The sequence below is a fragment of the Ursus maritimus genome, unplaced genomic scaffold (assembly GCF_017311325.1).
Source record: "Ursus maritimus isolate PB19 unplaced genomic scaffold, ASM1731132v1 scaffold_5, whole genome shotgun sequence".
NCBI lineage: Eukaryota > Metazoa > Chordata > Mammalia > Carnivora > Ursidae > Ursus > Ursus maritimus.
In genome coordinates this window covers 43,328,659-43,342,315 of record NW_024426663.1, presented here as the reverse complement: position 1 = coordinate 43,342,315, position 13,657 = coordinate 43,328,659, and the positions used below count along the sequence as shown (strand labels likewise).

The following is a 13,657-nucleotide window of genomic DNA, read 5'->3' as shown; positions in this document are numbered from 1 at the left end:
AAATTTGTTAGTTATAGATGGTACAGAAGACAATCTCTTTTTAAAATTATGTATCAAAACCTTTTCCAATTTTAGTAAGTTAAAGCGTGTGTGTCACTAAACATATTAGTTATTTTGTTTAATAAAAGCCACTACAATGGAGGACTTCCTCCAGGGGTGTGGATGTCACCAATTACCATCATCGCTTTGAGAATGGACTTCTGTGGGGGGAGGAGTGAAGGGAGGGCTGAGGACTCAGCAAGCTTTCACAAGTGCCCTCATTTTGTGTTCTAGGAACAGGTTCTTCTTTCACAGAAATGTATCGTATTCAATGGTCCCATTCTTAAGGTCAGTGACCCTGCCCTCTTGGTTTTTCTCCAGGATTGGTTTTAGGAAGAAAGATTTATGGGGAGTTAATGCAACAATTTTTAAAGATCGTCATGTGGTAAAAGGATTCAGTAGATTAAAAAGAAGGGCCTGATCAAATAGAGAAGAGTGAGAGCAGTACCATTTTATGCATGCCTACTATGTGCCAGACACTGTGTTTTGTTGGCACAAAGTATTTAATTCTGATGACTGTGCATTAAAAGGATGCTCATATTCCCAGTCTAAGATAAGGAACTAGGCTCAGGGAACCTAAGTAACTCAGTGGCTGTCATGCCCTTGGCAAGTGGTAGAGTTCAATGGTTTCCAAATGCCAAGCCGAGGGCTGGTCCTTGCCCAACAGAATGTCCATTGGTCCTTGTCAAAACAAAAACAAACATGGACCATGGGGTGAGGTTTCAAACAAGGTAAACACATTCCTTTTGAAAACTCTCCTTCATTCAGAGAATATGCCCTTCCTTTTTGATTGAAATGAAAATGCCTTTTAGAAATAAAGTGATTGTTTATATTGATGAGGATTTTCTTGTTTATGTCCTTTACGTGGCAAAGCATGTGCTTTGCAACACTTGGTCAATCTCCCAGCTAGTTTTTGAAATCTTACTGGGTCATGAAATCCCAAGGCATGGAAATGCCTAGTGTAGCTGGATTTAAACACAGGTTTTTAAAATACTATTTAGTTTCTACCACACCATGTTGCTTTCTGCATGCTTAAATGGATTCAGACTATTCTGCAGCCCCATAGTAGCACATATCCAGACTCTTGAAACAGCACTGTCCAACAGAAATTTCTGCAAAGATGGAAATATTTAATATTCTCTATCCATACTGTCCAAAACATGCGGTTACTTAAGACTTGAAATGTGCCTAGTGCAACTGGGAAACTGAATTTTTCTTTTATTTAATTTTAATTAATTTAAATTATGAGAAGGTCACATGTAGCTAATGGCTATCATGTTAACCACTGCAACTCTTGAGCAATCTTTAGAAAACTTCAGTTGCAAGTCTTCTGAAGGAAGACAATCTTTAACATAACTGAAAAAAAAAAAATCTACTCTAAGCTTGAGGCAAAAGAACTTTGATACATTAACATAACACAAATTCCTGATTGTTCGGCAAAGGCCCTAAGTTAAAAGATTCGGCCACAAGCTCATCAAGATTCTCCATCACTTAAAGAGAAATAAAGATTTCAGTTTAATTGTTTTATTAATTATTACATTCTCATCTAAAGGTGTTGCACCTGCCAGCAAATACCAAACCATTGATCAAAATCTTTATGGTCAGCGTCAAGATACCCGAATTCGAATTCATGGGGTGTGCACGTGCATGCATGTACTCAATAACATGCAAGACACAATGTTTTTGAGCAGAATTTTGTGATTTCTAAAATTGAGCTGATGATGTTTTCCTTAGTTTTCCTAATATGATTGTTTTGAGGGTCAAGCATTCAGTTTCATCAACTATGAAGACTCTACAGATGTCACACAATTTGAAGAACATATTCCTACTCTGTACACTTCTAAGCATGTTCCAAATACTTGTTGGGAACTAAAGGTATATGCTTCACTCCTCAAAGAGTCTACTGAAGCTTAGCCACAAAGAAGGGAACATGGTAGACCTTGTGAACATCCTAAACTTGGACTGATGAATGTAAGGTTTGTTCAGGAATTTTTGAAACATACTTTTGTCACTTTGCTCCTGTGTTTGAAGAACTGGATTCTAGACAAGCTGTCTGCCTGGGAAAAAACTAGTCCCTTTCCTCAATACATAGTACAAGATGGGCTACCTGTCAACAGTGCAAAACAAACAAACGAGACCCCAAGAAATAGTGACGTGCATTAGAAATTTGACCTCATCTCTACAGTAGGCGGAATAAATGAATAGAAACTCAGTGTACTGAACATAAAGAATACATATGAAAAGACAACATGTGTGTGTCAACACATGCAATTAACTCTATGATTTAATGTAAAATATTTCTTTTTATCAACTGCCTTCTGTTCAGTTTCTGTAGAAATGTATTCATAATTGAAAATAATAATGATTAGATGAAAGTTTGGTTCTACTGCACTTAAGAACATTGCCACAGGGACCTATAGATAACACATGAATTGCAATGCTTGTTTTCTGACTTTTTTGGCAACACAAAACAAAAAAACAAAAATCAAACAGAGACACAAAAATAACCAGCCAAACAAAGAGAACTGTCCTGGTGCAGAGAACAAATTCAGTCTGAAGTTGTCTAAGTTGCAAAGAAGGACTGGACGTTGAGACAGGGAAACACGAGATCTGCATACAAGCCTTGTTCTCCCTGGGAGTGAACACAATGAGCTGAAAGGTCTTGGTTTGGGGACATTCATAACCATTTATAAGGAGACAACATCATGCACTGAACTGCTTCAACGACTCTCTGTCGCAGGCAACTCCCACATTTGCAGAGGTGCACACAGCCACTCTCTCTTCCTGCTTTTAACTTGTCTGCTTCCAGTGGGAAGTTGTAGGAACTGACGCCCTACAGATGTCTAGACATAAGTGTCCACTTATCAATGACAACACGTTTTTCTGCACCAAGGTTAAGAAAATGCCTGAAATTGCAAGACAATTAATGGAAAGCTGACACAAAACCAGAGAGAAACTGTGATAGGCAGGTGGGATAACTGCACTATTTCTTAGGCAAATCTCACTTGAGCTACCCAACGAAGTGCCAGGAATCCGTTAGCAAAGCTCAGTGTTTGATATTCTTTACTTGGTTTTTCTAAAGAAAAAACACGGGTCTGGTTGAAGGCTTTCTTTGTCCATTTTTTTAATAGCATATCTTTAAATGTTTCATATTGCATGGGTTTAGTGAGAATGAGTTACTCATACTCCCTAGTACATCTTATCTCAAGAAACACATCCCATGAATGTTCCAGCACTGGGATTACTTCTTCTTATAAGGCTCAGACAACAGTACAGAAGGCATTGAGAACAACTTGGTAAGGATCTAAGACTGACAAGCAAAATAAATATTTAAAGTCACTGATATGGTAGTGAAAACAGGGATCTATATAGGAATTTTAATATTGACTGAGTAAGTCTCCTTTTCTATCAAGAATTTACAAAAAAAAATAAATACATAAATAAATAAAAAATGACAGGAATGCATGATACCAACAAAAGTTTTCTCTTGTTTTCATGGGCCTATGGCATCTTCAAACAGTTCCCTGGTATGGAGTAGGCACTATCAATATTTGCTGAATGAGGAAAAGCATGACACTCTCACTTAAAAATGCTCAATTAATGTACTCCTCTATTTGGAATGTGGTCAAAGACACAGATTGGGCATCTCTCTTAGGAAGGGACTGTCCTCTTTCTCCAAGCCTGTCACCAACTGCCCACTCCTACCGCCTATCATTAAAATTAAAAATTCAGATAATTTTCATTCTCTAATACACTGCAACATGGTTTTCATTTTAGTCCTCCTTAATACACAGGGGAAAGAGCACTGGGGAAAAGAAACAAATGAGAGCCACCAGGTCCGGTGTCTACAACTGATAGAACTAGAACCTCTTTTGTAATGGCCACCTGCCCCTTACAAGTCAAGGGACAGGAAGAGCCAATAATTTTAACCCGATTCACTCACCTAGGGCCACTATGCACTGACAGCACTGATCAGGCTACTGTGCTAGTTTTTCTTATTGAAGATGGTTTTCAAAATTTCCTAATTTTAGTTAGTTTATTTTACTCACAAATTGCTCTGAGGGGTTGTGTTCTTTGTACACACTGAAAAATAAGCCAGTTCTTCCTTCACCGAGGTTGATCCAAGTTTGTTCTCCACAGGGGTCTGATGACTCACAGAATTGGGATCACTTTTATTTTAAGCTACCCTTTCTTCTCATTTTTAAAAAAGTAGATGTTACTCTTTGTTAAGTATTAAGTCTAAGGTAAAAGCATAGCTGCATAATCAAACATTTCAGAAGCTTAAAATAGCTCATCTTCACAGTGCCTCTTTCTCTTAGGTATGGGACTTAAGGAACACTCAGGTGACAATTTTTTCTGTTTCTTTTTTTTTCCTCCACAGTTACACCTAGAGTCCAAACACCAAGGAACATACAGGATATGAAGGAAATTCAGAAAGGAAAATTGCACGCTAAATATTAGGGCAAATTCCCCTAAAGGTGTAAAAGATTGCAGTAATCTTATCACAGAAATAATGATTTTTTTTTTAAGGGACTGAGAGAGTGATGGCAGAGAAGGAACAGAGGGAGAGAGAGAGAATCTTAAGCAGACTCCACGCCCAGCGCAGAGCCCAATCTGGGGCTCAGTCTCACAACCCTGAGATGATGCCCTGAGCCGAAATCAGAAGTCAGGTACCTAACCAACTCAGCCACCCAGGTGTCCCAGAAATAATGAATTTTTAATGTTTGGTCATTCTCCTTTTCTTTTTTCCACGTGGTTTAAGAACTTTTTAAGACTAATATTTACCTCTCATGTCCCCTAAAACCTCAAGATATATCTATTACTTTGACAGCAATAATCAAGGGGTATCAGAACACATAACTTAATTAGTAATTTAAAAGACTGGCACACAGTACAGTGACACCCAAACACAGACACCATCTTGCTGGAGTAATACATCAAATTCAGCTCGTTAGTTTTCCCCTATGGCATCAACAAACATGATCATTCAAAATGTCAGAAAAATAGAACTTCCTTTTCTTGATTTTTTTTTTTTTAAACATGAGATTAGAGACCTATAAAAGGTGTACTTGGCTGATGTGTTTAATTCCTTAATTCAAAGATTGAGGAAGTATGTTTAACTACTTTATAAGTATTATTTTTAACCACTCATGGGACTCCTGTTTCTTGCATATGTTTTTTTTTTTTTCTTGTTGTGGCTTTGGTTTCTTGAGACAAAAATAAAATGACCTCAGTGACTGGACAAAGAAGTGGAATTTTTTAAAAAGAGAAGGAAAAAAGTAGCAAAGAAGGTATTCTAGTAGCTGATGACCCAAGAATACTCTGCCAATAAAGTTCTTGGTATTTAATGGCTAGTGTTAGTGTCTGCTTCAATTCTCTATAGTAATCATAGTAATAGCGGCCAACCTACTGCGAATGGAAGAAAAAGCCAGCTTTATCTGACTCATTATCAAAATAATATTGCTTTCAACAATAATAAAAGATTTTGTCTACTTGGGGTCCCAACAGAATTAGAAATGGAACAAATTCTCTACTCTAGAGCTCATCAAGAAGTTCATAGCTTTGAATCTGTCAAGTTGCTTTTTTCTTTCTCTTAACAAAACCTCTCTTCACACAGACATTTGATTTAGCTCCAATCGTAAGGACAGGTATAAATACCCCAACACAGAGGTTCTCAGACTTTCTCAGTTCACAACACTCTTAGCTTCTCAGTAATTGTTGACGGCAAACCAATGGCCAAAAGAAAAAACGAACAGTTCCAAATACTAAGTAGTTAGGTCCAAACTGTTGAATAAGGTTTTGTCACAGGAGTTCAGCGCCTCCTGAGGACTACACAACTTCTCACTCTGGAATAAGATCGGACGCTGTCTCCCCCATATCCTGTTTCACATTGATTTTTGTGCAGCACCTGCCTTTGATCACAGCAATCATCAAAAACTCAGTTTTGCAAAGCTATGGTATCACAGAAAGAAAAGTAATGACCGAAAGTTGAAACTGGGAACTATGTCTAGCTATTGGTTCCGCAGGTGATTGACACATGTTTTGATGTTTCCCTTAATAATATCCCAGGTAGCCCTGGGAGTTTCTGCATGCTCCAGGGACCTCGGCACATGTTTTGAGAACCCTGGCCCCGGTCTTATTACCCTCATCCCACGGATGATGCGATAAGAACTCCTTAGTCGTGAAAATTCAGGAATTAGGGCAGAGATTATGTGGCCATGATACCTTTCCATGTTTAGGTCATGTTAGAGGATTCTCAAACGGTAAATCAAGGTTAAGAAAGGAGATGGACTCACTGGTGTAATAAGATCTAAAATCTAGCTAGGTGGGACTACAAACTTTTCATGTAGATCCCGGGAGGACTAGAACTTATGTAATGCAACCTATCTTTTTCTTTCTTTCTCTCTCTCTTTCTTTCTTGTCTCTTTCTTTTTTTAATTTTGTTTATTTGAGAGAGAGAGAGGCACATGCACAGGCAGGGGGAGGGGCAGAGGGAGAAGCAGACTCCGGCTGAGCAGGGAGCTCCATGCAGGTCTTGATCCCAGGACCCTGGGATCATGACTTGAGCAGAAGGCAGATGCTTAACCGACGGAGCCACCCAGGCAACCCTTATTTTTCTTTTTTAGAGGTCCCCTAGTAAGGCCAAAGAAGAATAATGCAACATGTAGCAGAAGAGATGAACAGACACATAAACAATCACCTTCCTTTTTCAAACTCAAGACTAGGGGCAACTTCTACTCAAGAAGTGGTGAAGAAGGGCTAGGACTGAAAGCTCACATTAGGGGCTCAAGAAGTGGAGAGGGAGTTGCTAACTGCTAAAGAAAGGGCAGAAATTTGAGAAGAGGATGAGGGATAATGTCCGTTACCAGAGACAGTGTGCTCATGCGGCATTCCAAAGGACTGACCGATGCGGTCTGCACTTCTATAGGATGCTGGGGACTAATGAGCTAGACTGCCAAGTGGGGCCCAGTTTTCTATGGTATACTGAGTCCACTCACCTCCTTCTCAATGCCCCTTCTGCACCTTTCCTCCCATCTTCTGTATATATAAGTATCTAAGTATGGATAAAGAGCTCCTTGCATTGCCTCTAGGTTCTCTGTTAATGTTTATTCAGCAGAAGAGAGGGACTAGAAGGCCCGTTATCCAGGTGAACTGAAAAACTTTTTAACTGGTATGCCAGGTACCTTGTCTTCAATAAAGTCATAGTTTTATGACTAAATTCTATTTGTCTTGTCTCTGATAATTCTCCTGTTAAAATTCCCAGGATATCTGTGTATTTGCAAATACAAACAACATTACATTACTGGAAGGAGTGCAACAAGAGAAAGAACTGTTATTCAGAAGTTAAAACAATTTTAAATGCATTTTGAGGAACTTTAAGAGGGAAACAGCTGCACACATTTTATTTAATTATTCATTTATTCTGTAATTTTCTTCGTGTTTCTTCATGACAGTATGTGGGCAACCATCCACTATGTAGTCATTTCTATTGTTATAAAATACCTTTTACTATTAATGGTAGTTTAAATTCACTTTTCATTTATTTATTTCTCTACTGTACTATGCTAATACTTAACATTTTCCTCTTTCTTATTATTCTTGCTAATGGGGACACACTGAACAAACTATGTGGCAGTCTTCTAAGCAGAAGCTGCCAGAAATTTCTCTTTTGCCATATATAAGCTCATTTTTTAGATGCTAAGTTTAGCCTCATCCTGTAGACTTGTATATATTTTCCAAGAGTCAGTCACATATTTTCTTTATTGCTTCCTTGACACATTTGAGCTTTTATTTATTTTATTCTTAAAATAGAATTAAAAACCAAATTTTCATAATGCCAAGTAATCCATTTGGTCAAAAGAACTTGGTCAACAGTGACTTCTATGTCTTAGCAGTTTCTGCTGCAACAGTTCCCAGCGCTTTGTTTATAATGGCATTATCAACATAATGTTCTAGAAATGATCAAACTGTTTGCTGTGCTTTTTAAAAAGTTTAAGCTCTGAAGACCTTGGATCTCTTAATTATAAAATGGCAGAATGATGTTCCTATCCACAGGACTATGCAAAGTATCAAAGTAATCAAAGTATCAATTTGCAGATGTGAAAATACTTGCCCAAGTGAAGGGTGACATACACAGCCAATGATGCTATGATTATCATTATGCCCATAATTAGTCTTATTTTCTCCCGATGTCTCCACTATTTAACTAGTATCTAGTTATAGAAGATAGGACGATGACAACCCATCCATTAGGAAGCAATGATTTTCCATCTCACTTTCTCAATAAATTAAATAATTATATCTCAACCTAAAGAGCTTTTAAAAGTTCTCCAAAACATTTCATTCACATAGATAATCACAGACCTTCACAGACATCAAAATACTGTTTGTATTTGAGGTTTCTAGGGGGTTTTCTCAATGGAAATGTTAACTGGAACAATAAATATAAAATCATCGAAAGTGATTAAGATATATGATGATGTCATTCCCTGTAAAGGACAGCTGAATTACAGACACTGAATAATCTTCCCAGCATTATCAGGAACTAGGTGAGATAAGAAAATAGAGGTTTACATGTGGCCACGTGTGGAGTCAAATGAAGAGAAGGCATAATCCTTCACGTATAGAAGAGATGTGTACTATCAGATTAAAGACTAAAACAGTAATTATTTATTCTATTCACCTTGCTTCTCAGGGAAACTTGATCTTCCTGGTAGAAAGTATGCTTTCCAGGAGGCTATAATCTTATCGCTCCAACGTAAATATCCAGGGGGAATGAGAAAGCTGAACAGGTCAAGACACTATTTTTCAAAAATTTATAGAGTTCTATCAGGGCATGATTAAATTTGTCATTCTTACAGGAGTCCAATCAGATAAAGATACTCTTGAATAGTACAGGGGAACATGAGGTCATCCTTCTAAGTTTGCTTTGGAAAGAAAGGCACCATTGAAATATGAAATACAGACTTTTCCTAAAATGCACAGAAAATTTAATCTTTACTAGAGGGTCTAAGAGAAATAATCTACACACTGGTATCCAAAAATCAATTTACTAAAATTTTAGAAAATAGATAACATGTCTGACTTTTCCGAAGTTAATGCCTTTACTTGAGCTCATGATGGTTATTTTTGTCAGCAGCTACGGCTCCATATTTAATGTCCTCTCCTTGCCTCAGCTCAAGTGTCTTCATTCAAAGAAATTTTTCCTTGAACCTAATTCTCCCTGAAGCAGCTTCAGTTCTCTCTCCCCCTTTAACTTGTCAACTTTGAAAGGGGTGCTTGCATCTGCTGATATCTCTGCTTTGAATTCACTCCTCAACCCAGTGGGCTTCTAGTTCTATTATCTTCACTCAGCTATTAACCCAAACCTAGCAATTACAGAAGGTAACTGATTCTTCTAATTTCTCCTCATCCTTTGGACAGTTGTTTCTGCTCTCTGTTCTTGTCCTTTAACTGTAGGCTCATTTCCCATAGAGTCCTATCCTCATCATGTAAAACCCAAATTCATTATCCATTATCTGCCATCATGTTGTCCACTCTCTATCCTGTGTTCCTCATGTCAACATCACCACTCATTTACTTGTTCAGGGTGAAAACTTCAGCATTTTTTTTGATTCTCCTACCCACTGGCTGTCCCCCAACACACACACACGCACACACACACACACCCCATTTTGAAAGCCTCCTGCCACCAGACCAACTTCATCATCCCACCTCCACTTCTTTCACCTGGGCCTGCATTATGGTTAGCCAACTTTGTTTCTACAAATTTCAACATGATCTACTTGCCCATAGTCACTTCATTCTGTACAATCATTTAACAATAGAATAATCAGAAGCAATAAAAATAAGAATATGAGTATGTCAAATCCCAGCTAAAAACCTCTGTGACTCTCAGGTCCCATAGACTATATTCAAAACTTCTTTCTCTCCTGCCACATTTCACTATTGCCATCAACCAGATTGTCACTGTTTAAGTGAGCCATGACATATTATGCAAATGTTGCCTCCCTTAGCTCCCTTTCCCTGACTGGCAAACTGTCCTCCTCTCCGTGCTCCCACAGTTTCATAAATGCCTCAAGGATGGTGCTTAGAATTTTTTATTACAATGGCCTAAAATGTCAGCCCTCCCATTATCTGTAAATTGGCAGCTTTGAACACACTGTATTTGCTCAGTAAGGGTTTTCATTATGTGTGAATGAGTAAATGAATATCTTGAATTTCAAATGTGAGAATATGGGAGAAAAATAACATAGAGACAGGGCCATTGGGAAAAGGAAGTTGTTCTGGGGTGAAGAAGAATGGACACCATTGTCCACATTATACAATGAATTAATGATGAATATGTACTAATAATGAGCATAATAGTTGAACAGAAAGTATAAATTCCCAGAAGGCAATAGTGCCATAGATCTGGAGTTCACTTACTAATAATGAACATGTACTGATGAAGGATTGTGAGGTACAGCTGAATAAGAAAGTACAAATTTGCAGAAAGCATTTAAGTGCTACAGATCTGGAGCTCAACTGAGGTTGCAGGATCAGAGATACTGAACAGTATGTTATCTGATGAAAGCTCATAGCTGAACCCATACACAAAAGAGTTTTCCAAAACGCAGACCAGAGGTCAGGGGCTATACTCTGGGAAAATATGTTGCAGGGTGATAAAAGATGCTGGTGAAGAGGAGGCTTGTGAGCAGGAAGGAAGAGAGGCCACACAGTGATGAAGCCCAGGAGATGAGATGCACCTTGTATTTCCTCTAACGACTGGCACCATTCCTTCCACCCTATGGGTGACTGAGAAATATTACTTGAGTTAATGGATTTTCTGAGGTCAATATGAACAGAAGATAGATTTCAGAATATGAAGGCAATACAACGTGGTAAGGAACCACAGAGAACAGATGTAGATCTGTGGGATACAGGCAAGAGGATAGGGAGACCTAGCACTGACTGAAGAAGTTTCCCTGCCAAAAAAGCCGAGAAGAGCAAAAGTAGATAGAATATTTTTGGAAAGATGGTCTCGGTCTGTGCATAATGAAAGGGAGGTGGTGAGACACCTTTACCCGTAGCTCACAGGGACACACATTAGGGCTTACAGGTCATCTTTCCCAGTAATTACTAGATCTGAGACCTGTCGCTCCAGGAGATGATTAGTTAACTGAGATCGAGAACCCTATCTTACAGTTTTCTTATATCTCCTGCAGTGCTTCAAACAAAGACAGCTACAAAATAGGAGTTTAGTAATTCAGTATTTGGATCAAAATGACTGAGGTTTAGGTGTTCATTCCTGGAAAGAATACAGTATTACCACATTACAGCTATTAATAAAATGGCAATCAGAACCATAGCTTGTGAGAAATGGGTAAAACACGATTTCATTTAGACCTACTGGGCGTACGTTGATCATCTGTCGGCACACCAGGAATAACACCGGACCCTCGGGGACCCCACACCATCTAATTCCTACCTGATGAATTGCAACCTGTAATGAGTTTTTGAGATGGTGTCATGAAAGATGGTGAATGTTACTGGACTGATGTCCAGATGCAGAGGAGGAAAGTGGAGACCGATCTCTACAGGGCCACAGTTACAAATGACAGCACATGTATTGAGTGAGAATAAGGTCCTATTTAGGAGCCTCCAGAAATTAGAAAACTAACGAACACAACAGTAAACACAAAAATGGAATGTTCTGAGAAAACGAGTTAATGACTGTATATGATCTGCAAACCTGCTTATCAGTTTTAATTATTTTCCAAGCTGTGCCATGTCTTAAATGATATTCAAATCTGTCTAATGTTTTCAGTGCTTGCCTCTAGGGATTAATATTCCAAAAATGGTTTAATTTTAGCAAAACCATCCTAAGATCTCTCAAATTATCATTGGCAAACCAGTGTAAACATCTACAGAGTACATTAACTGAGACATATTCAAACTGCTATTCATTCTATTATCACAAGGTTTTCAAACTAAGTTCAAAGCATTTTGAAATATTAGGAAATGTTCATGTGGCTAGGAAGATAAAACTCAGGTCCTACATGAATATAAGCTAATATTTTAAGTATAAATGTTTCCATTAAATATTTAATTCTCGCTTTTCTCAGACAATGTATTCTCTGAGAAAATAAATGTTTCTTTTCAAGAGTGACAGGGTACTCAAGTTAAATGCACCATTTATCTTCACCTTGTATAATTTTACTCACTGTTCTTTTGAACATAGAGAATGATGCAGTTGAACAAATGTCATTGGTTTTCTTATCATCAACCGACCAGATAAATGTACCTGATTTTCTATAGAGGCTCCCTCTTCCCTTTGCTCATCATTATACTTACATATCACTGGCAATGGAGGAGTTCCGGGACATAGACTTTGGAGACAGGTCATAATCGCTGTCGGATCGATACAGAAAGGACTCACGACGTTGACTGTGGACAAAGTTTGCTTGGAGAATTAGCCCAGATCCTGGGCTGGTCATGGGATCCAAGGGACTCCGTCCCGCAGATGTGCCATTGTCCACATCAAAACTGTGAAAGAAAGAGAAGGAATAACATTGCTATGAATGATAGCATATTGATATTTTAGTAAAAGGAGATTTCAGTTTAGGAAGTCAGAGTGGGAACATTTACAGCCTGATTCCTGCTATTAAGAAATGATAATATTAAAACACACTAAAGTAAAAAAAGACACATGACTTCATATTCTTGTCTTCCTTAAGTTTTGAGTACTTCTGTTAACTAGATACAAGACATGTGCCTCTCTAAACTCAAGTTAAAAAGTAATCATTCTGCAAAGAATAGTTCTACTAAGTACATTCTACTAAGAAACAATTCTATTAAGAATAGTTCTACCAAATTTCTTTTAGGAAAAGAACAAATACATAGCAATCTTGTAACGATATGGGTTCAATTCAACAAGTTCCCATTATATGCCTAATATCATCACTTCTCCAAACCTGGGCTCTCTCCCCCTCCCGCCTACACCCATCCAAACATGAATTTCTGCTGTATTCACTTCCCTCCAACCCCAAAGCCAATATGTTAAATTGGGATTTCATCAGCTCTCACCTACATTATTATAAGAGACTTTAAGTTAGTCTCTTGAATCCATTTTCCACTCTGTACCGTGTGGAGAGTTTTCTTAAAGTGTAAATCTGACCATGATCTTTGTCAGTTCAAAACCTTTCAGTAGCTCACTGTTGTCCTCAGGACAAAGTCCGAATTTCTTGGCTAGACTGACAGAGTCTGAACTATCCATTTTCAGTTGCAATTAACCATTTTTCCAACCTCAACATGCAACCCTCTTTCATCAGCTACTTTATGCTCCACTCATTGAACCACACCTCCTTGTCTCAGGCCATCACTACCTAATCTTCTGCTCCCCTGACTACTCAACCCTCTTATCCCCCACCTCATCATTACTCCTCCTTGAGGACTTAACCTTTACCTGAAAGGCTGCCCTGATGCCCCACACCTTTATGAGATGACTTTCTCTCTCCCAAGACATCTTCGCTCCCTATTGGTAGCATTTACAATGAACTGAAAATGCTTACCACTTGGTCTCCATTCCTAGACTGTGAGCTTTCTGAGAATGGAGACTCTGAGTGTTCTTAGCACT

The 13,657-nt window shown here is 38.3% G+C and overlaps 1 protein-coding gene across 4 annotated transcripts in view; it reads right to left on the bottom strand.

Annotated features, from left to right (window-relative positions):
* The window catches only part of PDE4D (phosphodiesterase 4D), a 1,076,631-nt gene that overhangs the window by 211,713 nt on the left and 851,261 nt on the right, over positions 1 to 13,657 (bottom strand). For all 4 annotated transcript variants that reach the window (XM_040622246.1, XM_040622247.1, XM_008691392.2 and 1 more), the window contains one exon: positions 12,376 to 12,567. In XM_040622246.1, the coding sequence (XP_040478180.1) occupies positions 12,376 to 12,567 (192 nt within the window). The remainder of the gene's footprint in view (positions 1 to 12,375; positions 12,568 to 13,657) is intronic.